This window comes from Rhinoderma darwinii, chromosome 9, assembly GCF_050947455.1.
Source record: "Rhinoderma darwinii isolate aRhiDar2 chromosome 9, aRhiDar2.hap1, whole genome shotgun sequence".
NCBI classification, from domain to species: Eukaryota; Metazoa; Chordata; class Amphibia; order Anura; family Rhinodermatidae; genus Rhinoderma; species Rhinoderma darwinii.
The window spans coordinates 5889528-5917248 of NC_134695.1; the positions used below are offsets into that span (position 1 = coordinate 5889528).

The 27721-nt window shown below is 43.6% G+C and overlaps 2 protein-coding genes across 4 annotated transcripts in view; one reads left to right on the plus strand and one right to left on the minus strand.

The window, feature by feature from the left end:
- The window catches only part of LOC142660576 (inositol-trisphosphate 3-kinase B-like), a 98106-nt gene extending 85019 nt beyond the window's left edge, over positions 1-13087 (plus strand). For all 3 annotated transcript variants that reach the window (XM_075837204.1, XM_075837201.1, XM_075837202.1), the window contains exons 4-8: positions 731-944; positions 3237-3441; positions 6514-6615; positions 7299-7370; positions 12095-13087. In XM_075837204.1, the coding sequence (XP_075693319.1) occupies positions 731-944; positions 3237-3441; positions 6514-6615; positions 7299-7370; positions 12095-12427 (926 nt within the window). In that variant the 3' untranslated portion in view covers positions 12428-13087. The remainder of the gene's footprint in view (positions 1-730; positions 945-3236; positions 3442-6513; positions 6616-7298; positions 7371-12094) is intronic.
- Positions 13088-13092: 5 nt separating this feature from the next.
- The window catches only part of ATG2A (autophagy related 2A), a 112800-nt gene continuing 98171 nt past the window's right edge, over positions 13093-27721 (minus strand). The window contains exons 34-42 of the mRNA XM_075837200.1: positions 26274-26375; positions 26092-26176; positions 25884-26013; positions 18093-18165; positions 17205-17287; positions 15080-15201; positions 14266-14420; positions 14029-14181; positions 13093-13939 (exon numbers count right to left, since the gene is read on the minus strand). Of these exons, the coding sequence (XP_075693315.1) occupies positions 13703-13939; positions 14029-14181; positions 14266-14420; positions 15080-15201; positions 17205-17287; positions 18093-18165; positions 25884-26013; positions 26092-26176; positions 26274-26375 (1140 nt within the window). The 3' untranslated portion in view covers positions 13093-13702. The remainder of the gene's footprint in view (positions 13940-14028; positions 14182-14265; positions 14421-15079; positions 15202-17204; positions 17288-18092; positions 18166-25883; positions 26014-26091; positions 26177-26273; positions 26376-27721) is intronic.

A 27721-nucleotide genomic window follows, 5' to 3' on the forward strand; every position in this document is an offset into this window, starting at 1 on the left:
TAAAATCGTCACCAAAGGGAACCTACATTTTATCATCTAAAAGCCTTAGTCCTCTCCAACTGTAACATTTTAATACTAGACCGTAAACAAAAGGGAAGATTGCTCCCCCGCCTCTTCCCAGCTATTCACAGTTGAATCACAACAGCCGCGTAGAAACCTGTATACAGCAGCGGTTGTCAGTCACTTGGACAGTCGCGGGAGGAGCAGTCGCGGGAGGAGGCGGGGTTAGTTCTTGTCACATGAATATACAGTAGGCATGAGTCTAGTGTATTCATAATACTGGGTTATTTTTTTGTGTGCCATTTGTCATAGTGCCCCTTTTGGACCTCTACTTATAATATGCTGCCTTTATAATAGGACAGCATATAAAGCTGACAGATCTGCGTTAAAAATTTATATAATGTTTTATGTGGATTATATTTGTAGATCATATTTAAACTATAACCGTAGATTCAAAGGGGAACCTCTGCACTGACATTTCTGGCTTCACAGCTGAACTTGCAATACCGACTTGAAATCCTTTAGTCTTGGCAGTTAAAACATTTTAAAGTTTCTATAAATCAATATCCTTTTCAAGAGTCAGGGTGGGAGAAGGAGGTGAGCCAAGTGTCAAGTGCGCTATGACAAAAGTAGTTGCTGAGCTCACGACTTCACTAGAGAAATATTTAGGACAGATCGGTAAACATGAACTAAGTTCATTCCATACTAATTCCTGTATTCACTCTCCAAGGTAACTTCAAAGCAAGCGAGAGAGGCCACATCCTTAAGAAATTTAGTCCTGTAGAAAACGCATGCCTTGTGGCCCTTATGGAAGATGTACTCCGGCCATATGTTCCAACCTACTATGGACTAGTGGAGAGGGAAGAGCAGACTTATATCAAGATGGAAGACTTGCTTATGGGCCTTGAAGCACCCAGTATCATGGATTGCAAAATTGGAGTTCGGTAAAATATTTTTTTTTTACTTCTCTAATTCTTGTTTGTACACAGGGCCGGTTCTAAAGACAATGGGGCCATGGGCAAAGTAGGGTTCCTGCCTGCCATTTTTAGACAGGAATTGTATGGCGGTATAAGTAAGTTGCTTTACCAGAAAAACTAAGTAATGTTCGCATTAGTGTCTACATGATACTGCATATACAACACATAATACTAGTGCCAAACAGGGGCGTAACTAGGAAAGACAGGGCCCCATAGCAAACTTTTGACTGGGGCCCCCCCCTCCCCTGGGTGTCACACAACCCCCCCTTGTAGATAGTGCCTTTTTTACAGCCCCCCTGTAGATAACGCCATACAGCCCCCCTGTAGAAAACGCCATACAGCCCCCTCTGTAGATAGCGCCATACAGCCCCCTCTGTAGATAGCGCCATACAGCCCCCTCTGTAGATAGCGCCATACAGCCCCCTCTGTAGATAGCGCCATACAGCCCCCTCTGTAGATAGCGCCATACAGCCCCCCCTGTAGATAACATCATACAGCCCCCTCTGGAGAGAAGGCCATGCATCCCCCTGTAGAGAACGCCATACATCCCCCTGTAGATAAGGCCATACAGCCCCCCCTGTAGATAACGCCATACAGCCCCCTCTGTAGATAACGCCATACAGACCCCCTGTAGATAACGCCATACAGAGTCCCCCCTGTAGTTAACGCCATACAGCCCCCTCTGTAGATATCTACAGAGGGGGCTGTATGGCGTTATCTACAGAGGGTGCTGTATGGCGTTATCTACAGGGGGGCTGTATGGCGTTATCTACAGGGGCTCTGTATGGCGTTATCTACAGGGGCTCTGTATGGCGTTATCTACAGGGGGTCTGTATGGCGTTATCTACAGAGGAGGCTGTATGGCGTTATCTACAGAGGAGGCTGTATGGCGTTATCTACAGAGGGGGCTGTATGGCGTTATCTACAGAGGGGGCTGTATGGCGTTATCTACAGAGGGGGCTGTATGGCGTTATCTACAGAGGGGTCTGTATGGCATTCTCTACAGGGAGGGCTGTATAGCGTTCTCTACAGGGAGGGCTGTATGGCGTTCTCTACAGGGAGGGCTGTATGGCGTTAGCGCCATACAGCCCTCCCTGTAGAGAACGCCATACAGACCCCCCTGTAGAGAACGGCATACAAACCCCCTGTAGGGAACGCCATACAGCCCCCCCCTGTAGGGAACGCCATACAGCCCCCCCTGTAGGGAACGCCATACAGCACCCCCCCCTGTAGGGAATGCCATACAGCCCCCCCCTGTAGGGAACGCCATACAGCCCCCCCCTGTAGGGAACGCCATACAGCCCCCCCTGTAGGGAACGCCATACAGCCCCCCTGTAGGGAACGCCATACAGCCCCTCCCCCCTGTAGGGAACGCCATACAGCCCCTCCCCCTGTAGGGAACGCCATACAGCCCCTCCCCCCTGTAGGGAACGCCATACAGCGTCCCCCTCCCAAAAAAATGCGACCTACAGCGTGTCCTACAAAATACATGTATCCCCTATCCACAGGATAGGGGATACATGTGTGATCGCTGGCAGCGATAGGGAGAACGGGGGACCGAAAGTCCCCCGAAGTTCTCCATGTCTAACCTCTGACTTCTGGCGTCTGCGCAGCTCACTAAAAATGAAAGGCGCGCTGGTCACGCATGCGCACAAGCGCGACCGGCGCTCCATTCATTTCTACGGAGCTGCCGACACAGACACCGGAAGTCCGAGGTTTGTGATGGAGAACTATCAATGCCAGCGATCACACATGTATCCCCTATCCTGTGGATAGGGGATACATGTCTTTTGCTTAATGGCAGAGCGGGGAGATACTTCCCTGCTCTGCCGTAGTGGTGTTCAGTGGCGTCCCGCTTTAGCAGCCATAGCGGCTGCTAGCGGAGCCTCCAGACATGGGCCCCCTCATGCCGCGGGCCCCGTAGCAGTCGCTACGGCTGCTACGGCGGTAGTTACACCACTGGTGCCAAACTAGTACTGGCATTTGCAGTCCACATAGCACCAGCATATAGTGCCCAAATATGTTTTTGGCTTCCACTCTGTTTTTTCCTGGGTGTCCATTCCTTGGGGCCCCCGAAAGGAAACTGGGGTCTTGGTCAATTGCCCAATTTGCCACCTTCTAAAACCGGTCCTGTATGTAGTAATAATAACCTTCCCCATTCCTGGTTGTTTTATTGCCTAGCACTGATAGAATGAGTTGAAGCTTGAAGCCCAACTAATGCTAATGTTTCTATTGGAAAATAAAATTGTCTTGCTGTAGGACATACCTCGAAGAGGAGTTGGCCAAAGCCCTCCTTAAACCGACACCACGCAAAGACATGTATAACAAAATGGTGGCACTGGAACCTGAAGCTCCTACGCCAGAAGAACACAAGCAGCAAGCTGTTACAAAGCCTCGGTACATGCAGTGGAGGGAGAGTGTGAGCTCCACAGCATTGCTGGGATTCCGTATTGAGGGTGTTACGGTGAGTCACAGAACATAATATATGACGACTTCTAGGAACCTGCAACTTACATAAGAATAATCAAAATACCAAGATCTAAAAGAAAAGACTAAACACCCTAATGGCACTTGACCTTCCTGTCACACAGCATTGACAGTATTTCCTTTTCACTCAACACTTAATAGAACTTTACCTCAGTAGCAAAAAGCAATTATGTAATTTCTGTCTGTGTCATTCTTACGTCCAGACACAATAGTACCTACATTTACAAACGTGTGGAGACAGGGAATGTTATCTGTACGGGATGCAGGTAAAAACCTTTTCTGAGGTTACCTGCCAGTGTTAAAGGGGTTGTATGAGATTAGAATAAAAATGGCTGCATCTCTCTATTCCGCATCTGTTTACAGGGTCCATTCCTAAAAAGCCTAATCTCCCAAATTTACAGCCTCCTTAATAGCATACGTTATGCCACACCATACGCTCCTATATAAGAAAGTGGGAGACGTGGTTAGGCAGGGTACTGCTTTGTGTCCTCTGGAGTGTGATTTGGCCCAGAGCTCTGTCCCTATGCTCACTATACAGTATAAGGAAAATCAATATAAAAGTTTCGGGTAAGTTCTCACAGGTCGGATTTGCTGTGGAAAATTCTGCAGCAATTCGACCCAGAATCAACTGGAATTCAGGCCAAAAGTCTGCACTAATTCATGCTGATTTAGTTGGATTTGATGTTGTGGACAAGAGGAGGTAAACAAATATAAAAATACCATACTCACCTCCCCTGGCGCTCCGCTGCTCCCCCGGCTGGTCTCATTGGTTGCAGTGGTCACATAGGATAAAATGTGCTGCCGGTTTCCTGGAATGACGAAGACCATACGCTAAGTAGGAACTCGTGGCTTCGGGAGCACCACAGGAGGTGAGTATTGTATTTTTTTATTTTAAAGTAGAAAAAGTTTTTCTTTGTTTTGTTTTTTTAGTTGCAATTTTTTCTGCAGAAATGCAGCTGTTCCTGGAACAAATGTGCAAGCATTTAAAAATCCCATCGCAGGTCAATTTCTGCGTGGAAATTTTCCACAGCATGTGGAGGACATTTGTTAAAATCTTATCCAGTGTGCTGCTAGCGTAATATGCTGTGGATTTTCCACCCGCAAATCCGCGGCAATTCCACTACGTGTGAACATAGCTTTAGCTTGGTACAATACACCAGAACTTCTTCACAAACTTAATGACTCCATACCAGACACTTGCTGGGGCTGCCATTCCTATGTTAGAACTCTCCAGCACATTTTCTGGAAATGTCCTTTAATAACATAGTACTGGTCTGCTCTGAGATCCGATCCCTGTTTTCTGATCTATTTGGTGCGGTTATTCTGCGAGACACCTTAACTAAATTGTTGAATGTACAACCTGCCTAACGGCACATTCAGACGTGGTGGACTTGCTGTGGAATTGCGCTGCGGACAGTCCGCAGTGGAATTCTCCAGCGGCCGTTACATTTGTTTCAATAAATTTTTAGGCAAGTTAGTTCAGACGTTGCGGAAAAAAACGCTGCGGACCATAGGCTGCGGTGCAGAATTTTCAGTCCGCACATGCACGGTCTGTTGCGGAGAAGAAGCGGAATTTCACTGCGGATTTCAGCCTTTGCAAAGCAAAAACTGAAATCTGTGGCAAGTCCGCTGTGTTTTATGCAACGTCTGAATTACCTGTCAAATATGCAAATGTTGGTGCAGATTCGTTGCGTAATTGCCCCAAATCTGCACCAACATTTGCAGCGGAAAAATTCTGCCACGTCTGAATGTGCCCTTATAGCGTTCTGGAAATGTACAACCTCACCCACCCTGACAGATGTCTACACTCGTATTAAGGATGTTCACTCCATGGAATATCACACTGCAACCATTCAAAACACCATGGAAAGTTCCAAACCATATGGGCTCTCTCGCTATAAGGGTATGTGCACACACACTAATTACGTCCGTAATTGACGGACGTATTTCGGCTGCAAGTCCCGGACCGACCACAGTGCAGGGAGCCGGGCTCCTAGCATCATAGTTATGTACGATGCTAGGAGTCCCTGCATCTCTGCAGGACAACTGTCCCGTACTGTAATCATGTTTTCAGTACGGGACAGCAGTTCCACGGAGCGGCAGGGACTCCTAGCATCGTACATAAGTATGATGCTAGGAGCCCGGCTCCCTGCACTGTGTTCGGTCCGGTACTTGCGGCCGAAATACGTCCGTCAATTACGGACGTAATTAGTGTGTGTGCACATACCCTTACCGCTCAGTTATAAAAGATGCCTGTGTTTATTTCCCTGACTGTGCGGGCACATTCCCTCGTCTTGTCTTACCCACAACCCCATATCTCCTACGCAGTACTTATGACTGACCGCTTGGGCTTATTGTACTGGCTGCTTATGTTGTACTGGCTGCATATGCTCCTTTAATATCCTGGGAATTGTACCTTCCCTGTTGTCTTTTTAACAAAAGCAGTTTAAAAGAATAAGGGTATGTGCACACGACCATTTTTAAGGCGTAATGGAGGCGTTTTACGCCTCGAATTACGTCTGAAAAGACGGCTCCAATACGTCGGCAAACATCTGCCCATTGCTTGCAATGGGTCTTACGATGATCTGTGCCGACGACCTGTCATTTTACGCGTCGCTGTCAAAAGACGGCGCGTAAAATTACGGCTGCGTCAAAGAAGTGCAGGACACTTCTTGGGACGTAATTGGAGCCGTTTTTCATTGATTCCAATGAAGAACAGCTCCAATTACGTCCGTAAAAGACGCTGTGAAAAACGCGAGTACATGCAATTACGTCTGAAATTCAGGAGCTGTTTTCTCCTGAAAACAGCTCCGTAATTTCAGACGTAATTGGCGTTGCCGTGTGAACATACCCTAAAAATGGCTGCTATCTTGCAGAAACAGCACCACTCTTGTCCATAGGCTGCCTGTAATATAGCAGTTCACCCTTATTCACTTGGGGCTTAACTGCAATACCACATACAGCCTGTGCACAAGCGTGGTGATGTTTTTTGGGGAAAAAAAAGCAGCCATTTTTATTCTAACCTCATACCACACCTTTTTTCTTCTAGGTTGAAGCTGGGCCTGTTAAAAAAAACTTCAAGAAAATGAAGAGTAGAGATAAGATAATGGAAACGTTTGTCATTTTTACCAAGGGGCGGAAGGACATCCTGGTACGAGCTTTTCTTACTGCTTCTTTAAGTTTTATCCTGAGGGATCCCAATGGCTCTGCAGGGATCGTGTTTTTCCTGTTCTACAGACCTTGCTTGTAGGTAGATGTCTAACCAGTTGTAGCTTTTTTTTTTTTTAGTGCAGTTACCATGTGGCTTGTTACTTAATTTCTGTTCTTCGCCATATGGACCCCCTTGCTGCCCCAATTATTATTTAGCCAACACTTCTCTGTCATCGTAGCTTTGTGCCTGCAGCTTTCATGCTGTTCTTGTCTTGACCCGACGGTCATACTGTAGCTTAAAAAAAACTGAGTACGTAGGGAATGCAACCAGATGGGTCTTACTTCCAGAGAAGTGTGTGACAAAATAGAAGAATGACATCTGAAAGACTACAGCAACATTAGTCCTATATTATCTAGCTTCTCGAGAAATTCAGCACATTGTAGCATGGCACCAGCACATTAACAGAAGTATATACTACACCACAAGCAATAAAGGACTCCAAACCATATCTACAACCAACAGTCAAGCATGGCGGAGGATCAGTGCACATTTTAGCATAGAAATGCATACATAGCAAGCGTCTTGATATGTTAGTTGGCAGCATAGTAGACTTGGTGCTTGTGTCCGTGCAGCAGTGTCACCTTGTGTTGTAAAACGGGATATGCATAATCTTATGATTTCAGGCGGCTTACCTGGATCGGTTGGAGAACATGCAGGCTGCACTTCAAAACTCTCAGTTCTTCCACACTCATGAGGTTAGTGGAGACCATATGTACAGGTGTATTATGGGATGGTAACCAGGTGCACAGTCATGGAGAAGGTTCGAGCACATAGATATATTATAGTTATAGGGCTGTCAGAGCAATTATGTAATAACCAATATACATCTTGTATTACTATTTCTTTTAAAAGTCAATGATATGTGTCTGAAGTGAGGGCAAATACATTTCCTCTATGGCTGGTTGGGGTTGAGAGATAAAATGGCTTCTAACGTGAGTCTTGAAATGAATGGATGTTGTACTTAATTTTTTTTAATGTTCTACTTATTTTTTTTTAAACCCAGTTCATGGCTGTGGACTGTAGTGAACATGTCACACCTAGCTAATACTCAACCATCTGTATTTCTTTGCCTGAATGGCCTATTGCCATTGTGTCCTTTTCAGGTCTGTGAGACATCATGTTGAATACTCAGGCTGTTTTTCTGTAAGCACCATAACCAATATTTATAAAGCCGTAAACTACGCCCAAAAAGATGCAAACAGTGAGGTGCCACAAACTAGTGTAAAATTTACAACAAATTTGGAAAGTGACAAGAAAACAGAGTGATCTTCAAGGGGACGTAGTTTTGGCCACATTTTTAACAGCATGTCTATCCAATACTTACCAGCTTTTGTGTCATTGCCTTTACTTAACGGGGTATTCCTATCTCATACATTCATGGCATATCCGCAGGATATGCCATAGATGTAGGTCCCAGCTCTGAAACCCACACCTATATCACGAATGGGGATTTTCGGACCCTGCAGGTGAGGCAGCCGCTGGCCATCGCATCGAGGCGGAGTCAGTGGAGAGATGGCTGGGCATTACAAAAACAGCAGAGCTCGCTGTGCTTGGCTGTTTTCATAACTCCCATAGAAGTGAAAGGTAGGTACTAAAAGAGCCGAGCACGGCGAGCTCAGCTGTTTTTGTAATTTCTGGACTTCTCTCCACTGATTCTTCTCCAGGATGCAGCGACCGTGTCACAAGGTGAGTCAAGGGAGCCCCATTCAGAAGATAGATATAGGTCTAACCTCTGTGACCCACACACGATTAGATATTCATGACTTATCCAGTTTATATGCCATAAATGTCTAAGACGCAAATGCCCCTTTAAGTTGGCCATACAGTAGGGCTTTTTAGAGGGAAGTTTTCTGAATGACATGTCGTACATGGTTGGTCTGTGAAGGTTATTGTTCTGGGTGACAACGCCAAATTGACTATTGATCTCTGCCTTGATGTGTGACCTGATCTGGGCTTCTAGTGATGGGATACAGATTTGTTGTTTGGCATAAACGACTTTACAAGACTGCACCCGATAATGAGCATAAAAATCCAACTTGGCAGATCAACTATTCCACAGATGTCTGCCTTCGCTCGGCATCTGTCACACTCATTCGTGGTCATGAAGAGATATCGACAGTTAGTAGAAAATGGTCTAAATTGTTATTTCTGGCTGACCAAAATCTCTAGTGTATGGTCAGCTTTAGTAAGTTCCATTCTGCTAGCCCTGGTTTTGGAGAACTGGACAAGGGTTTATTTACAAATGGAACGAATCTCATGGTTGACAATGTTCTAAAATTCTTTACTAAAAATTGCACTGACCTGACGATACCCCAGAAATAAACATTTATGCCAACATTAAAATATATAAATGTTTCTCCAGGAATCCTGCCAACCTCAATATACCCAAAGGCATTTCCAAGAACCATGCCAGCATGAAAACTTTTTGTTCACACAGTGTTTTTTGCAGGCAGAAGAATCTGCCTCAAAATTCCTTCAGGAATTTCGAGGCAGATTTTAACCTGCATGCACTCTATGCCACGTTTTTTGCAGCGTTTTTTTTGGCCGTGGCCATTGAGCTCTGCGGGCAAAAAACACAGCAAAACAGCTTCCTCTACCTCCCATTGATGTCAATGGGCTGTCAGAGACAGAAACGCCTATAGAAAGAGCAGGACACTTCTTTTTCCCCGTGAGCATTGTTATTTCGCTTGCGGGAAAAAAACACACCTCCGTCTCCCATTGAAATCAATGGGAGGCAATTTCGGCAGTTTTTTGGCGCGGTTTCCAATACTGTATCCGCATCAAAAACAGCGCAAAAAAACCCTGTGTGAACTAGGCCTAAGGCATTCCCTTTCACTGTGAATTTCAATGCACAGTTCGGTCCAGAATTATTTGTGACGGTGACACAATATTCATGATTTGGGCTCTGCATGCCACCACATTGGATTTGAAATGAAACAACTGAGATGCAATTGAAGTGTAGACTTTCAGGTTTAATTCAAGGGGTTGAACAAAAATATCCTGTGAAACGTTTAGGAATTGCAACCATTTTTCGACACAGCATCATTTCAGGGGCTCAAAAGTAATTGGACAAATTAACATTACCATAAATAAAATGTTGTTTTTTTTTAATACTTTGTAGAGAATCCTTTGCAGGCAATGACTGCCTGAAGTCTAGAACTCCAGAGTTGCTTTCGCAGTATGTTTTTGGGTCATTGTCCATCTGTACTGTGAAGCGACGTCCAATCAACCTTGCTGCATTTGGTTGAATCTGAGCAGAAAGTATATCCCTGAACACCTCAGAATTCATCCGGCTGCTTCTGTCTTCAGTCACATCATCAATAAACACTAGTGACCCAGTACCTTTGGCAGCCATGCATGCCCAGGCCATCACACTGCCTCCACCATGTTTTACAGAGGAAGTGGTGTGCTTTGGATCATGAGCCGTTTCAAGCATTCTCCATACTTTCTTCCTCCCATCATTGTGGTACAGGTTGATCTTAGTTTCATGCTGTTCCAGAACTGGGCTGACTTCTTTATATGTTGTTTGGCAAAGTCTAATCTGGCCTTTCTATGTTTGAGGCTGATTAATGGTTTGCACCTTGTGGTGAACCCTCTGTATTTGCTCTCATGAAGTCTTCTCTTTATGGTAGACTTAGATACTGATACACCTACTTCCAGGAGAGTGTTCTTCACTTGGGTCGATTTTGTGAAGGGGTTTTTCTTCACCATGGAAAGGATTCTGCGATCATCCACCACTGTTGAATTCCATGGACGTCAAGGCCTTTTGGAGCTCCTTTTTTTTCAAGAATGTACCAAACTATGGATTTGGCCACTCCTAATATTTGTTCTCTCTCTCTGATCGATTTCTTAATTTTTTTCAGCCTAACGATGGTCTGTTTCACTTGCATTGAGATCTCCTTTGACTTCATGTTGTGGGTTCACAGCAACAGCTTTCAACTGCAAATGCCACATCTGGAATCAACTCCAGACCTTTTACCTGCTTAAAGTGTAGCTAAACGTTTGACAAACTTCTGATGTGATGGAGACGTGTCAGAAGTTTGGATTGGGGGTCCGAGCACGGAGACCCCCACCAATCTCTAGAACGAAGCAGTTGAGGTGCATAGCCCATGCAGCCCATTAAATAGCTTCTGAGATAATTGACCAATTACTTTTGGTCCCTTGAAAAACAGGCAGCTACGTATTAAAGAGCTGTAATTCCTAAACCCTTCGTCAAATTAGGATGTGAATACCCTCAAATTAAAGCAGGGAGTCTGCACTTTAAGACCATATTGATTATATAACTATATATTGAATATATTTTGGTAAACAGCTAAAATGCCAAAACTTGTCACTGTCCAAATAATTCTGGACCTAAATTGTATATATCATGTTAGATCCTATGAACTTTAGTGAAAAAGTGGATGAAAAAAAAAAGTGCCAGATAACCTCAACATACAGTAGAATAATTTGCCAGCTTTACCAAACATGACATTCACTCTGTGTAAGCACTCAAGCTCACTGCTGTCTTGTGAATCCATTATACGACACGTGTACACACATTATGGCTTTTCTAATGGAGTCATAACTTGTGAGCAAAAAATAAACAAAAAAAATGTGTGGCATTATCCATCGCATGCCATATTATGAAACTATTCTCCCCTAGAAGCATAAAACAGATGCCGCGTTAAATGGGTATTACCAGAATCTACCGTTTTTTTATCGCTGGGGAAACGCATAGGAGATTTAAGCTACATACATATGGAGCAATGAGTTAGCTCTATCCACCTATATTTACTTCTACTCAGCGTCCGGTTCCGGAGATAACGGGGTCGTTCTTTTTAGAACGGTAGCCCAATACGTTATCAACAGAATAGTGTTTTAAGATATGAAGAAGGATACTTAGCACCATTGTGCGATCTCAATTTACACCGGCTCTGGATACTAGATTACGGAAAAAAACCTTGGTGACTCAGTTATGAATAAAGTTAGACCTATTTTATAATATTCTAGGGATAAGTTCCGGTGATAACGGGGTCGTTCTTCTAAGAACGGTAGCCCAGTCACATTATCGACAGTTAGGGAAAGCAGAATTCAGCTATAGAGAGTGATAATAGGCACCACTGTGTGATCCCCTATACATACTCGATGTCCGGGTTGTAACAAGCAAGGTGGGAATAGCTAGAGCTCAGTGATATGTTTGTGTTTTGTATGTTTATCGTATAATTAGTACAAGTACTAGAATACCCATATTTTAATATTAAAAGCTATGTTTTAGACTATTATTTGTCCTCTCTAGAACTTTAATATGGAATGGGAACAGCTCATTAAAGAGGCTGTCTCTGATGAGACACCCCCTGCTTAATGGGTCTGGTAATTTTTAGCATAAATTTATTACCGGTTTACATTTGATAATGATTATTGTCATTCTTCCTCTTAGGTGATTGGCAGCTCACTACTTTTCGTACATGACAGACGTGGCTTCTCCAATGTATGGATGATAGATTTTGGTAAGACAACTCCAGCACCATCACACATTAATCTCCGGCATGATGTGCCCTGGCAGCCGGGGACCCATGAAGATGGCTACCTGCTAGGACTGAAGAACCTTATTGCCAGTATCCAAGATACCATGCGTATAGTAGAAGAGACTGCAGAAGAGGCAACAGGGTGTCCAATACAGGAGGCAGAGAAGGACACAGTTAGTGAAAAGACTTTACTGAAAAGGGAGATAGAAGGAAATACTACAAATGGGGAAAACAAGGAGCTTTAAATGAGATAGGTGGCATACATCTGTACTGCTTGGTAACACAGACCTATGAATTCATGTATGGGATTTTCTTCACTAAAATTTCTAGAACAGAACCAGTCACTGTTGGGTGGTCGGGTTACTGCAATGTACCCATGTGAATGTTGCTCATGTTGAAGCAGAATCGGAGTAGTGGAATATAATGTATTAAATACTGATAGACAATAAGGAATGAGTTGATCTTCTATGAAGATACGAGGCCACTGGAAAACCAAGCGCCACAAACACTGACCTGCTGCTCTTCAAGATGACCTGTCAGAGAGAAAAGAACAGGATCTCGAGACTGTTACTCGGATGCTCAGCCATACTAGCACAATGCGGACAGAAGGATTCAGGGATCAAGGTCCCCCTGTAGCGGGTGGGGCAGGACAATCTTTATACTATATAGTGTTCAGTTTCATTCCATAATATGGCGAAACACTGTTCTTCCATTAATAACATGACGTGATTTGTGAAAGCTAGTATAATATTGTGCAGAGTGAAAAAATACTTGTAACCGGATTATGAACAATATCACAGTGTGAGAGAACTTTTTGTTTCCTTCTTTTTAAATATGCCACTTTCTAAATAAAAGTGTATCCACAGACCAGCCGTGATATCACACAGTACAAAAATGCCTTGACAACTGCTTTACCTTGTTTACAGGTCACTATATTTTTACAGATTTTATTTATATATATATATATTATTTATACTTATTTGGCCTCACAATCAGAAGAAAGCATTAAGATAAGAGATGTAAAAAGCAACATTCCAGATGGATGGAGGCCGCAGAGTCCCTTCATGTGACATGATAGTCCTGCATTGTGCACCATCTATCTCCAGTTAAATGGGTCAGTAAAATCAAATATGATGAATACAAGTTTCTTTGCTTGCAATGTTAATGCACAACTTCGGTCCAAAGAACATGGGTCTACGTGTCAAGGCCACCATTGCAATTAAGAGTTTAAAGTATTTTACCTATTAAAGTCACTCCATGATTTGTAGAATACAGCAAAGAAGGGTTTATGGATACAGGAGGATAATACAGGAGCGGAAAAGTTTACAGAAAATACAGGCCATAAAAATATTCAACAGAAGGCTTATGGGTAATAATCAAGTACTGTAGGGAGTGGCTTTAGTTGTCCAAGTGTGGTCATGCAGTGACGTTAACAGCTCGATACGCAGACCCGGCAAACTCCAAAGTCTTCACATATTGCAGCATTCCTTTGGCACTTTAATCGCAGAAAGGTTTCCATGTCAGTCCTGCCCCTCATCTGCCTTCCACTTCAGAGAGTCCGCTTTGTGGGCATCAGGTCTTATTTGATTTCTCATTCCTCCTAGGAGATTTGATGTTGCCTCAGTGGCTACTATGAATGGCTTTACTACAGTGGGTGGAATTTGTCGCAGGACTCCACCAACAGCGCCGGTCAGACCCTTCTGTTCATGGCCACGTGATGCTACTTCACGTATAGTCTGAGCTGTGTCAATTACACCCTATAAAATGAAGTGAGAGAAAGCAGTGTTACAGTAACTCCATATTGCTACATGTATCAAACTTATAAGCCACCAATAAAATAACTCACCTCTCGTACAGTGTCGTAGGCCTTCGCCACCCCCTCTCGTAGATCTGCAGGCTGTTGCCCTCTCCTCAGCCTACGTGGCTGTCTAACATCAAGTGAGCAACGTGAGACAGGTGGCGTTGGTGAAAGAATGTCATACACAGTCTCTGCCGTGGCCTAAAATTGGGAAGGTTATACACAATGTATGTTGAATGCATTCACCTTAACCATATAAGCCATAAATACATTATGCCTCATTACCTGTATTGCTTGAACTAGCCGGTTACTGAGCTCTAGTGCCGCTGAAGCTGTGGAGGTGCCAAAAGATGCTGCTCCTCTCTGCAAGCCACGAATAATACGACCATCCTTCCTGTATTGTTCAATGGGCAGCCAGAAAAGGTCTCGCACACCATGAACTTAAACAGCAAGTAGACAGTAACCGTTATTAGTATATTAACATAAATACTATATTAATATTAGTAGGTTTCAATATGGCTGCCATGTTTAGAACACTACTTACAGAATAATGATGATAAATATTGAGCTCACATAGAAACTTTACATTGCAACCAGTGCCATCGACGGCTTTGACTGGTGATATTATGGATGTGTATGGTAATACATACCGTATAGTTTCCCATAATAACCATTAGATTGCTTTAGAGGCTATGTCCAACTTCGTAACCACATTTGCAACAGAAAAATGGAGAAACTTTGAAAATGGTCTGGATTAAAAATTTACAACCATTTTGTGTCTACAGCTACTATGAAGACCTTTGTCTTTCCATGGAGACTACAAACAAACCCTGATACTTCTAATCCTGCAGTAATACTATCTTCCATCTGTCCTCTACTTTTTATAATGTACATTTCGGTATGCCAGCAAGAAGTAGGGGACAGAAGGAAAATTGTGTGGCTGCAAAATCATCGTGCTGGGCAAGAATTATAGAATGCTTTACCTCCCTCAGAGGTGTGAGTACTATAGCCATATAACAAACAAGACAAGGACAGATGAACATAAAGCTGCAAGCCCCTGCATATACCACACCATGGTGAGCAAGCACATATTACTTACACAGCTGTACAACAGAATGCATGGGGCCTACCCCTCCTAGGATCCCTGGCAGCTGATTTTTGCGGATGTCTGTCAGCCACTCATTGAGGGCATAAGAGAAAACCTTATCTGCCCCAAGCAACCTGTGGGTATAAGCAGAAAGAGGTCACTATCGTGTACTTGCTCTAAACAGTTTCAGATCATTATGAACCATAATCCTAGAATATATTTTGAGGGGATCATTATTAACCCGCCAACTCAGTCAGTCTTTATTCTGAGTGTTGATGAGACTGATGGGCAGTGGGACAGTGTTGTAGCACCATCATATTGATAATACAACTTCTTTGGCCGCCATTATAGAGGGAGTTAATGTCATAAAACGGCAAATCTAAAATTGGAAAAGAAAAACCCAAAACCCTACTAAATTTGCACTTTTTTTTTTTAAAACTACTATGACAAATATGAATATAGACGTCTATATCTTGAAGACATTGTTATATTACAGGCAAGGTCCCAACTGGCATTACAATGTGCATGACCCAGCCTGAACTTCTGAATTGGAACCACAGGAAAGAAAACATTTCCTGAATGTTTCCTTGAGATCTAAAAAAGATGATCAGATAGGAGGGTTTCCCCCAGTACAAGGGCAGATCTAATAACAACGTGTTTATAAACCATTTACTCTTCTTTGTTTTAAGCATTCTACTATCATCTTTACTATAAAGACATCCTAATCCGTCTTACTATTACCCCTCATGTACGCAGACACACAGAGTCCTTATGGTTTCATACTATGGAGCTGCAAGGACTCCATGTAATGCCAAATAAATAGAATTTTCCCTAGAAGTGAAGTTTCTAGGGGAGAATATCTCTGCAATACGGCATCTGATGAAACATGGCACGATTAGTCAGATTCATACAGATATGAATTCGGAGGCATATGGAGGTACAGTAGGGCCCCGCAGACTTTTATGGGTGCGGTATTATGGCTCAGAGGTTGTACAATGCCGTAATATAGCCACGTGCACGAGGGCAATGGCCAGGGATATATCTCTTATTCTTTCAGCAGTTTCAGTTAGTGCAACAAATCTGTAATATGTAACATTGTGCAACTTTGTCGCAATAACAGAGACTTATTTTTTTAACCCATAAAGGAAAAAAAGAAAAGTCACCAGTAACCATCACATGGTAGTCGCATAATGTGATTCCCGTATTTCCAAGAAGTAAAATTTGCTGTGTGAAATTATTGCCTGGAGCTGCAGGAAAGTTTCATTTGTATGGAATAAAAGTGTAAAGTAAAGTATCTTAATGGGCTGAAAAAATACAGATAATTATTATACACACGGTTGCCATGAATAGGAAAAAGGTCTTTATTTAAAGTGAATATCTACTTTTGTGAAGCTTCAGGAGATCATACTGTGAATAGCTCCTAGAAGTCATTAGAGTGTTGTTATCATCACAAAAAGTGATGGCATATCGCTCTGAGGATCAGTGGTGGTCTCGTCAGTCGGACCCCTACCTATCGCAGTGATTGCATATCCTAGCTAAATGCCATTAGGAGTGATAACAATAGCCTTTCATTGCAGTAGGACTACTTAAAAAATGTCAGACTGATCTCCCAAGGATTGGTCATTTACATTTTCCCACATTATAAGCACTTCTTTACTATGCTCAGGACACGGTATAGAGGTGAGTGATCAGCCAATAATTGTTTCCCTTGGGCCTCGCTCACATCTGTGTTGGACGCTCCGTTAGGGGCCTCCATCGCAGATCTGGCCGAAAATACCGGAAACAATAGTGTAGCATGCTGCGCTATTGTTCCTGGTAAAACTACACCCCAACAGAACCCATTAAAGCCAATGAGTGTCGTCTCCCGCTGGTGGCGTCCGTCATACAACAGAACCAGCGCTTCTGGGATTTCCACTGTCTTGCTCCTCTGACGGACAGACGCACGTGTGAGCCCAGCCTTACAGCAGCAGGACTAAAAGGAGCTTTCAACACAAATGCAAATGTATTCTCCAAGTTTTTTTCAATTGCCAATATTTTTTTCCTTGTTTTTGCAAAAGATGCTCAACAGTGACGGTCAACAGCGTATCACATGCAGTTATAACCTACATTCTGAGGATAATCTGATTAACGCATTTACCCATGTCTGCAGTACAGTCTCTTCAGTTTCAGTTCAGAGCAGTTTAACTGGGCCAGTCCTATTAATATTCCAGCAAATGTACCCTGCAATGAAAGAAAGAACTGATTGAGCCAATATCAAACAGAAGCTTATACATTAAGTATAATAAACAGTGCATTTCCTCTCCACATTACTCTGCAATTTATATGTGACATATCCGATAAAGTTTAGAAACAGACTCAGCTGCCCCTAATATGGATACAAAAACCTATACGTTGTAAAATTTAGCCAATATCAGATTACAAATGACTTGCTGAGTAGGTTCTCTGCTTTTTTTAAGAACATGTATATCTGAAATAGAGGACTAGTTAAATGCATATATAGTACAGATAAAGCGGACCATACATTGTGACTTTCGGTATGACTTGTCTTTTTTTGCTGGTCTGTGAAGTTTGTCGTTTTCCACAGAGATCGTCTTCGGTCAGCATCAGTCACGCTAGTTCGTGTCAACTAAAGCTGCCGACATGCGGCAGAAAATGGTCTAAATTCCCTCTCTAATTTGTGGCCTTCCATTCATTCATGGAAGGCGGTCTAATGTACTATGCTGTATATTACTGTAGGAGCACTGGCACTTTGTACTAAACACATATCCATGTTACATATCCATGTTTATAATTCGCTTATGTTTATGATATCAAGACATTACCGTGTTGTTTACATATATTATGTAATGGCTGTTTGCACATCATTACCCGTTTAGAAGATGATAAAACCAATATGAGTAAATAAAGAATGATAAAAACTAAATAAATAAAAAGAAAATGGCCTAAGTTGCCCTTTTCGGCCATACAATATTTTTAGTGTCTCTAAATAAAAAGAAGATAAGTCTGTTTATAGTTCACCACTTACCACCTGCTCCGTGGTAACATGTTTGCCTTGGTAATCCAAAAAGATTGGCACCTCTGATGTAAAGCGAAATTCTCTGAAAAAAACAGAAAGACAGATGACTATGTGCAATTTGTAATGGAGATGCAATGTGAAGAGGTTTGTCTGTTCAGGTAACCCTATTTTTATTGCTAGGTCACCTGACGGTTAACTGATTGGTGCCCCCTGCGATCAGCTGTTACCATCAATGAAACCTTGATGCATTACACTGCATCCCACTGTAGTCAATAAAATATCCATTTATTTCAATGGATGTGACAGGTCCTGCAGAACCATGCACATGACCGTAAAAATCATCCGCAATTATGATCCGCAATTACGGACCCATTTACTTCCATTGTCCATGGACACCTTCCCGTTTATTTACGGGAAGGTGTCCACGCCGTAGAAGTGTACCGCAAAAGATAGGACATGTCCTATCTTTCGCTTTTTATGGTCCGTGCTCCTATACCTTGTACGGGAGCACGGGCCGAAAATGCGGGCATCTGCCCGCAATCACGGGCCGTGATTACGGGCCACGACTGTGTGCATGAGGCCTAACAGACTCTCTTTGAAAATGCTCTCTGCTCTGGTTGTCCCCCTTCCATATTTCTACGTACTATTACATCCAAATTATGGTGTTCTTACTGCAATGGGACATAATAGTGCGCAGATACAGAAGCTGGGCCTGCGTGATCAGCAGTGTGTGCCGGCTGTAATCTACAGCGGACATCCTGCTGCTACAGTCGAGATTGGAGATTATTCTGATCCCGACCCTTTATCCCCTTAGATGCCGAGGTCAATAGCGACTGCGGCATTTAAATTGCTAGACTCTGTTAGCCTTATTGGCGCCCGAGCCGTTGGGTTGACATGGGAACTGGGTGCCTATCAAAGACCCCCAGGCCTGCCATGACTATATGCCTGTCAATTTATCACTAAGAGGCAATAATGCTTCGGTATACTGAGTATACAAAAGCATTAGGGAAGCGATGAAATGATTGCATAGTCCCCTATTAAGATTAAAAAAAATTAACCCCTCAATGGCCAGCCTATTTGGGCTTAAATGACAGCTACATTTGATCATTTTTCCCTCTGCATTTCAGAAGCCATATAATTTTTTATTATTTGATTGGCGTGGCTGTATGAGGCCTTGTTTTATGCAGGAGAAATGGTATTCTTTTTCGGCACTATGTGGGTTCCATCTAAATTACTATGTAATTTAAAAAAAAATTGTGGCGCAAATATAGAAAGAGTATTATTTTTTGTTACTCACCTTTAAATCTTTTTCTCGCTTTTTTTGGGGGACACAGGAGTAAAGGCTGCTCCAAAAGTGTAAGCTCCTCCTGCACAGGCTATACTGCTCCTGCCGTCACTGAGCTAATAATTTGTTTGCACACAAGCAGTAGGAGCAACTAGGGGAAGCCAACAGAAGGTAAGCAGTAAACCCAGAAAATCACTGTTAATGGGTCAGAACCGTGAACATGAGGAACCCACCCAGTTAAAGTACTAGGTGGCCGATACAACCAGGAACGAAATACTAAGTGCAAGCTCTGTCCCCCAATGAACTCCGCAAAAAAGGATTATACAGGTGAGTAATAAAGAATCATCTTTTCTCGCTCGTGTCATTGGGGGAAACCAAAGATTGTGGGACATTCTAAAGCAGTCCCTGGGTAAGGGAAAGAGCACAATCGTTCTGTAATCCACCACTGCATACAGAACCCTTGCGATTGGAAAAACACCCGAGGATGTCAGACCGGCAAAGGGAGACTGTTTGAGATGGATACATTCAAGAGCATTCTCTAAGATGGGATGTACACACTTCCGCAAGGAGGACAGAAACTGGACATTGTACGGCAGGAAGAACTGCCCACTCAGATATCAGATGGAAGGGAAACCACCTACTGACTACCAAGAGAAAACCGGAGAAGATGACTGCATGGCTCAAGAACCAGGAGACAATAAAGGAAGCCGGATGGGCAGCCCTAGTGCGCATCAGGGAGGAAACAAAGGCCAAATCCCAGATTCAATCCCTACCAGAGAAGGGCTAATTTCTGGAAAAGGAAAGAAAAAACGGAGGATGGAGTCGCTCCTTGCATTAGAAGATTTTTAGGCCCCAAGGTAAGTCTAAAAGGCTGATGGGAGGCTGAACCCTAGGAAAGCGGGTCATGCCAGGAGAAAGATATGGTGAGCATACCAAGCCTGACGAGACTGGTCCAGTGTCACCAGGATTGTTGACCCGCCTGAAGAACCTTTGGAAAGGAAGCAGAATCGGTAGAAGTACATAAGGATGACACGATACCAAGGAATGACCAGAGCGTCCACTCCATAAGCCAGTGGATCAAGGAACTACTCGACTGGGACCAGACATCTTCTGCTGGGGAAATCCACTATCCAGTAGACCGCTGCAGGGATGCAGGCTGCAGATAAAAGCCGAAGTGTGGCTCTCAGCCACATAAGGATTACAGCCAATTCTGGCAACACTGCTGAGCTACGAATCACCCTGATCGTTCAAGAAGGCAACAGCGGTGACGTTGTCAAACTGGGTAGGATCGGCACAAGCAAGGGAGTTCAGCAGAGAAAATCAAGGGAGGGAATAGTTGGAGAAGAGTGTCCCTAATACCTAGGGCACAACGCACCACCAGGGGTAAGGAAGCGAGGCTGGAGTTCCACTAAATGTAGGGAACGGCTTCCATGGGTGAAGGATCCTGGCAAAACTGTAGTAAATGCTTTGGCCAGAAATGATATCTGCCTGGATGGAGAAAGGGAGGAACAAGTGTCCAGGATAATTTGAAGACTGTTCTTGGTTTCAGAACGGAAGTGGGCCTCCACCAGGATGTTGTCCAGGTATGGTATGACCGAAAACCTCCAGGAATGCAGAACTTGCAGACCAGCACCTTTGTTAGGAAATGAGGAGCAGCCGCCAGGCCAAAGGGAAGCCTAAGAAAGCACTGGTGGGCTGAGCATATTGAGATTGGAGTTCTGCTGTCCACCGTGGAACGAAGCTTAATCAACTTGCTCAGTGACTTCATCTGAAAGTGATGGCCCTGATAAAATGATTTAGGTACTCAGATCAAAAAAGGGAAGACCAGACCCATCCTTTTGGGGGCCATGAAAAGGCTGAAGAAAAAATGCCCATAAAAACTTTTCTCCTGAGGAACTGGAATGATTATGCCCTAGAGGAGGAAGTAGTCCACAGCACAATGGCTAGGAAGAATAGACCAAAGAAGCAGTTTTGAACCTGTAAACAAGCTCCATTTTGCAGCCTGAACAGTCTTACCAAACAGAGCGTTAGACCGACGCAGCACGTGAAGAGAAGTTGCGCTGGGGGCGTTGCGGCTTTTAGACAATATCCCCTGGCAAGTCCAAACAGGTAGTGACTGCCATGGGTGTGGTAAAAATCTTAGCCAGCTGAGAGACCAGCCAGTCTACCCTAGACAAAGCTGGTCGCTTGGTCAGGAGGTCTTCACATCCGGACGTTTTAAGGGGAGAGAACGCCTGTATGGGTGCTCCTACACACTTTGAAAGGACCGTTAAAGTCCAAATGATTAAGAAAAACTCACCACTGGAGTAGAGTGGAGGGGTCAGGGGACTCAATGAAGAGCAGCTTCTGGACTACAGGGAAAGGACTGTCTATCATGAGAGACATTTTTGAAACTCTGTTTAACATTTAGATCCGATCCGGAATTGGAGACCTTCCCTGCAATAAGTACTCGCCCAGATTAGAGAAGGCTTAAGAGCAATGCTCCGTTGGAGGTAGAGGAAGCTGACCGTGGAGAGCAGAAGGGGGAGTCAGACCTGTCCCTTCTATGTGAGGAAGGCCCTCCAACTGAGGATCAATAGGCACCATTTTGGAAAGGGATTGGTCAGTTAGTCGGGTATTGAGAGACCTAGAAGGGTCTGCCACTGCCGGAGACAAGAATCAAATTCTGACCGGTGCAGAAAGTGCAAAGCGCGAGGGGTAGCAGGGCCATGGATGGCCTTTTCGGAGCCTGGCATGCAGGGCAAAGGGGTCAAGACTGACTGCATTGGGAATTAGAGTTGCACCTAGTGTAATAAAATGGAAACATGGCGGGCTGTCTCACCGCTAGGTTCCAACATCTAAAGTAGTAAACACGATAACAAACGAGTATAGACGGCAATAACACAAGTATTCCACCAATGGAAGAGGGAAATGTAACTACTTGATGCTTGCAACAACTGCGCCGCCATGTCAGAAACAGCGACAAGCTGAAAACGGTAAACTGCATAACATAATTACTCTGCCTATAGAAGGAGGTAATGTGGTTGCCTGGTGATCGCAATAACGCGTAGCCATGTCAGTTATAGTGTAGCAGTTACAAAATTCCTACACCTGTTGAAGGGGCTACCTGATGTTCAGAACAACTACACAGCCATGCCAGTTACAGCAACAAGCTCAAGAGGGTAAACTGTATAACACAATTACTCCACCTATGGAAGAGGGTACTGTGGATGCTTGGTGCTTGGAACAACTGGGCAGCCATGCCAGTTACAATGACAAGCTGTAGAGAGTAAACTGTAACACAATTACTCCACTTATAGCAGGGGGTAATATGGCTACCTTATGCTCGCAAAAACCCTCAAAGTTATGTCAGTCACAGGGTACAGCAATAACATGATTACTTCGCCTAAAGATGTGAGTAATGTGGCTGGCTGATGCTTGCAATAACTGCATATTCATGTCAGTTAGAGGGGTAATGTGGCTGCGTGATGCTCGCATTAGCTGTGTAGCCATGTCAGTTACAGGGTATAGCGATGATACAGTTATTCTGCTTATAGAATGGGGTAATATGGTTGCCACATGGTCGCAATAATTGCATTACAATATCAGCTACCCTATCCACCGCCTATAGTACCGTTTCCCGACTCAAGCACCAAGAGGAGAAGGAGGAGGACACACTAAAACCGCATTGTATGGAAATAGGAGAAGGTTGTGGAAGAAATTCTACCCAATCACTCAGAATAGTGCGGCCTAGTAGGCCGATATAAGACCTGGGCCTTAATTAGTGCATCTTAGGGAAGGTGGAAGAGCCAGCCCAAAGGAGAAAGGGGGTCGTGAAGTGAAAAAAACGCAGCAGTGGGAGGTGCAGGAAAGAAAGTGGGAAAAAGAGGGTGCTACAGCATAGGACCCAGCTAGAATTGGGGCAAGGGGTCCCAGTCTAAAAAGAGGAGAATGCCTGGGGAGAAGCCAGTGGAAAAAACCCGTAGTAGATTAGGGACCCACAGTTGATCTAGTGGAGTGTAGCGAAGGAGGGGAGGGGGGTAAAGGATAATATATTCACCTAATCCTGATTATACTCACCCCGTCCTCTTGCTTCTCTTCTCTTTCAGCTCTCAGGTGCAAACCGGCAGGGTCAGCGCTTCAGTGTGCCTCTATCTGGTAAGAGGGAGCACTGGGTGACCCTCCGGCTGGTGGGCAACAGAGGAGCTCTGGAACGCTTCTCCCATTTGTCTTCTTTGTCAGGGTTATAATGGCGTGGTAGAACTGCACCATACGCCTTGCCCTTGGTGGGGATAACAGGGAGAAAGGGTCAACCCTGTTTTCCAACCTAGAGAAAAGGGAGAAAAAATACTGAAATAAGAGAGGCAGTGTCTGCCTCTCATGGACACAAAGCTAAAACTAGCTCAGTAGGAGGGGAATAGCCTGAGCAGGAGCTAACACCTTTGACATGGTGTCGCCTTCTAGTTGCAGCAGCACAATATTCACCGTCTTCTGGGTCCCCCCAACGACATGAGCGAGCAAAGGCTATTTTCGGCATGTGCCAAATACACTAGCGTTTCTTCTGAAGCGCTTTTTTAAAACACCAGCATTTTTGACGCGTTTTGTGAGCACTTTTTGCACATTTTTTGGAGCGCAATTAGGTCTGCCATTGACTATGGGACGATTTGGCGTGTTTCTGGTGCGTTTTACGCACCAATGAATTTATCTGATGCTTCTTTTACATGATGCGTTTTTTTTTTTAAATACGCTTGCGTAAAAAAATGCGTATGTACTATCCGTGTGCGTTCCCATTGATTTGAATGGGAAGCTTAATAAAGCATTTTTTTAAGCGTATTTCGGCGCCTAAAACGTGCCAAAATACAGGCTTTTATACTGTTCACGATGAACACTGAATAACCGGTTTAATACATTTTACATATTTTATGTAATGTATGAGCAAGAAGGTGTATTTTATACTAAGTAATTGAATTTTTTATCTCTTTAAAGTAGGGGTGGGGAACCTTTTTTCTGCCAAGGACCATTTGGATATTCATAACATCATTCGCAGGCCATTCAAAATTATCAACTTAAAAATTAGCCTGCTATATACGGTCAAACATTTCATTAACTCACCCCTAATGTGATGTCTGGAACGGCTTCTCTTTGGTGAGGCATGTGATGTTCGCCAGTATTGATGATGATGCTACTGCGTCGGTCAGTCTGGAGAGCAGTCGACTCTTTGCAATGGTAAGTTTTGAAAAGAACTTGCAGCAGTAAGTTGTTCTGACTTACTTACAGGGGTTTTCCCATCAGGGACATTTATGACATATCCACAGGATATGGCAACAAAGAAGCAACACAGGCAGCACATCCAAAAAACAAGAAACTTTCATTCACCCATGCGACGTTTCAGCTCCTCAGCGCCTTTCTCAATCATTTTCATTTGTATAGGTATCCACTGGATATGTCATAAATATCAGATAGATGGTGGTCTCACCTCTGGGACCCGCACATCTCTTTAGAACGGGGCCCCCTAAACCCCGTTATAACTCTGTGTTCTGGCTGATTTCCGACCATGAAGAAGAAAACTGCTGTGACGGCAGTGGACCAGTCCAGTCACCTGACCTCACATCACTGATGTGAGGTAAGATGACTGGACTGTGCCAGCCCGTGAGTAGACAAGTCCGGTCACCTGACCTCACGTCAGGCACGCACCGACCGTACTCAGACCGCCCCTATACTTGGCGCCGTCCGCCCTCCTCCTGCTCCTAAATGTGAGTAAGTAGGGCAGATAGAGCCAAGTTGCGAACGACGCGGCGGCAGCGCGGTCTGAGTGAGGTCGGGCCAGACCTATTGAACTCGCGGGCCTTATACGGCCCGCTGGCAGGACGTTCCCCACCCCTGCACTAAGGGATTAATATTTTACATGTTCATTTTAAAATTAGAATGTATTATCACACTCCTGTAGTATGATCTGTGTCACTTCATGTGCCCTAACAGTAGACTTCGTGAACAGACAGACCTGAGGTCCTTTCTCGTTCCTCTGATATTGGCTGTAGGGATTATTCTACCGCGCCATAAAAACACAACTCTGTAGAATACGACCTATTAACGCCCTCAATCAAAAGGCGTATTGGCGGTTACGTTTATTTAAAAAGTGTTTAAAATAAAAAATATTTTATTGTGAAAAAGTTCTTTAAAAAAAGATAATTCAAAAATACTATACATATTTGGTATTGGTGCATTGGTAACAACCTGTATAATAAAGTTAACACCTCATTTATACCGCACGGTGAACAACGTAAAAAAAAACATTGCAGAAATTTTGTTTTAAAGATCCCTGAACATTTACAGAGAACCCTCAGACAGTGAAAGGGAAATACAAGCTGCTTGAAGGTGAGGTAAATGTTAGTTGCCCTTTTAAGATATATTACAAAGTTTGATATATTCGCATGTACTACGGATTTATGCAAAAATAATTATAATGATACGTACAGTTTAGTGTTTACCTACGAACTAAATCCCTAGTACTGTCCATTCTGTTGCATTGGTTTTACCTGAAGTAAATCGGTTGATCAGATGCTGAGCTGAGAGATGATGTGTCTTCCTCATTTGAATCCAAGGAATTCTGCAGTCCTACGTCACTATCTGAGGCACTCTGTTTCCGAAGGCTTTCCATGCGAGAAGCTGGGCATGGAAGAAATCTTAGTAAAAGTGTAACTTGTAATCTTATTTTACTTGAAAACTAGTGCAAGGAGTACTTACCATCTGAACCAAGTTCCATAGCAACCACAGGTTGAATACCAGAGGCCAAACTGGTGAAAAAGTCCTTCAGGAAGAAGAGAGCATCCTGGAGAAATATATAGTCGAGAAGGACACTCAATACAAATCGACAGGGAAACTGATGCACGGTAATCTACAAAAATAGAACCGGATATCATACCAACCTGATCAATGTTTAGGCGAAGTGGCATTAAGGACATTCGAAGGCAACACTCAGGCCCCCCTAAACCAGCTTCAGGACGAACATGGAGCGCTTTTATAGTAAGCTTAAGGACAAATGAAAGCAGGGTAGTGTTGTTAAGTATAAATAGACATTTCAACAGTAGATTTTTCTTCTTTAACATAGAATCTATTCATTTCCAATACATACTGGAAGAGGGCTTAGACTCTAAAAGGGCTTTAATACATGTTTCAGTCTTGCTCTGGACTTAGACACATGGCACCATAAAAAGAACATCAAACGCAACTGGGTAGATTTAGGGCATGTTTATTCTCATTAAAGAGTGAACATAAATGATCATAAGCCAAGCATTGCTGAATATGTTCCTTAGTATTAATGTGACTTATATGCATTCAAATCTCAATTGCTTCCGATCTATGAAAGATGGGTACCAGCATATTACTGCAATGAGAGCCTGGCACTACATTCTCTATATGGCATTAAACTGTATACACTGGGTTCCTCACAATACAGTAGCTGTTATTTTAATGAAAAATATAATTTTTATACTCACTGTGAAATCTATTCTAAAACTCATTGGGGACACAGCATTATGGGTACATGCTCCTGCTACTAGGATGCGACACTAGGAAGGAAAGTCTTAGCTCTGCCCAGGCAGGCTATACTCTTCCCACAGACACTGGCTGATTCACAGTTTGGGGTAAAAAAACCACAAATATGTCCAAGGTACCAAGAGTAAACATAAGTAAATAGTGAGAACGACAGGTCCTGAGTCTGGAATAAAAGATAAGAGGGTAAGATCTGTGTCCCCAGAGGAATCAAGTGGGCGCAGAAGCCCAGGTACCAGCTTTGCAAACCAGAGCAACTGAAGGTTGATGATGCCTGACTGCCCAAGAGCCACCAACAGCCCTTGTAGATTGTGTGGTAATCCAAGGAGGAACTTTATTCCTAGAAAGATAGGTTTCCAAAGTCACAGACCAGATCCAACACTCAATGGTGGCCCCGGATGCTGCCAATCTATTGCGTGGCTATTCAGAAAAAAAAAAAAAAAAAAAAAAGAAGAGTTGGATTGCTGAAAGGCATTGTAAAAGCCTGCTCCCTCAGATAAGAAAAGACAAAAAGAAGGGAGAATGAACTCTTCATCAACATGGAAGGCAGAGACTACCTTTAGTAGGAATGATGGAACAGGTCAGAACCATATTATCCATTTGGATGACCATGAATAAATTACTTGAAGGACAAAGCAGCAAGTTCAGAAACCTGCCTGATGAAGATGACAGCCACCAGAATAGCTACATTCCAGGAAAGGAGATGCAGAAAAAGGTCTCTCAAAAGGTTTGAAAGGAGCCACCTGAAGAGCCTCGAGGACCAAATTATAACTCCAAAGCTCAATGGGATGCCTTAAAGGGGGGAGACCCCAGGCTCTCAGAA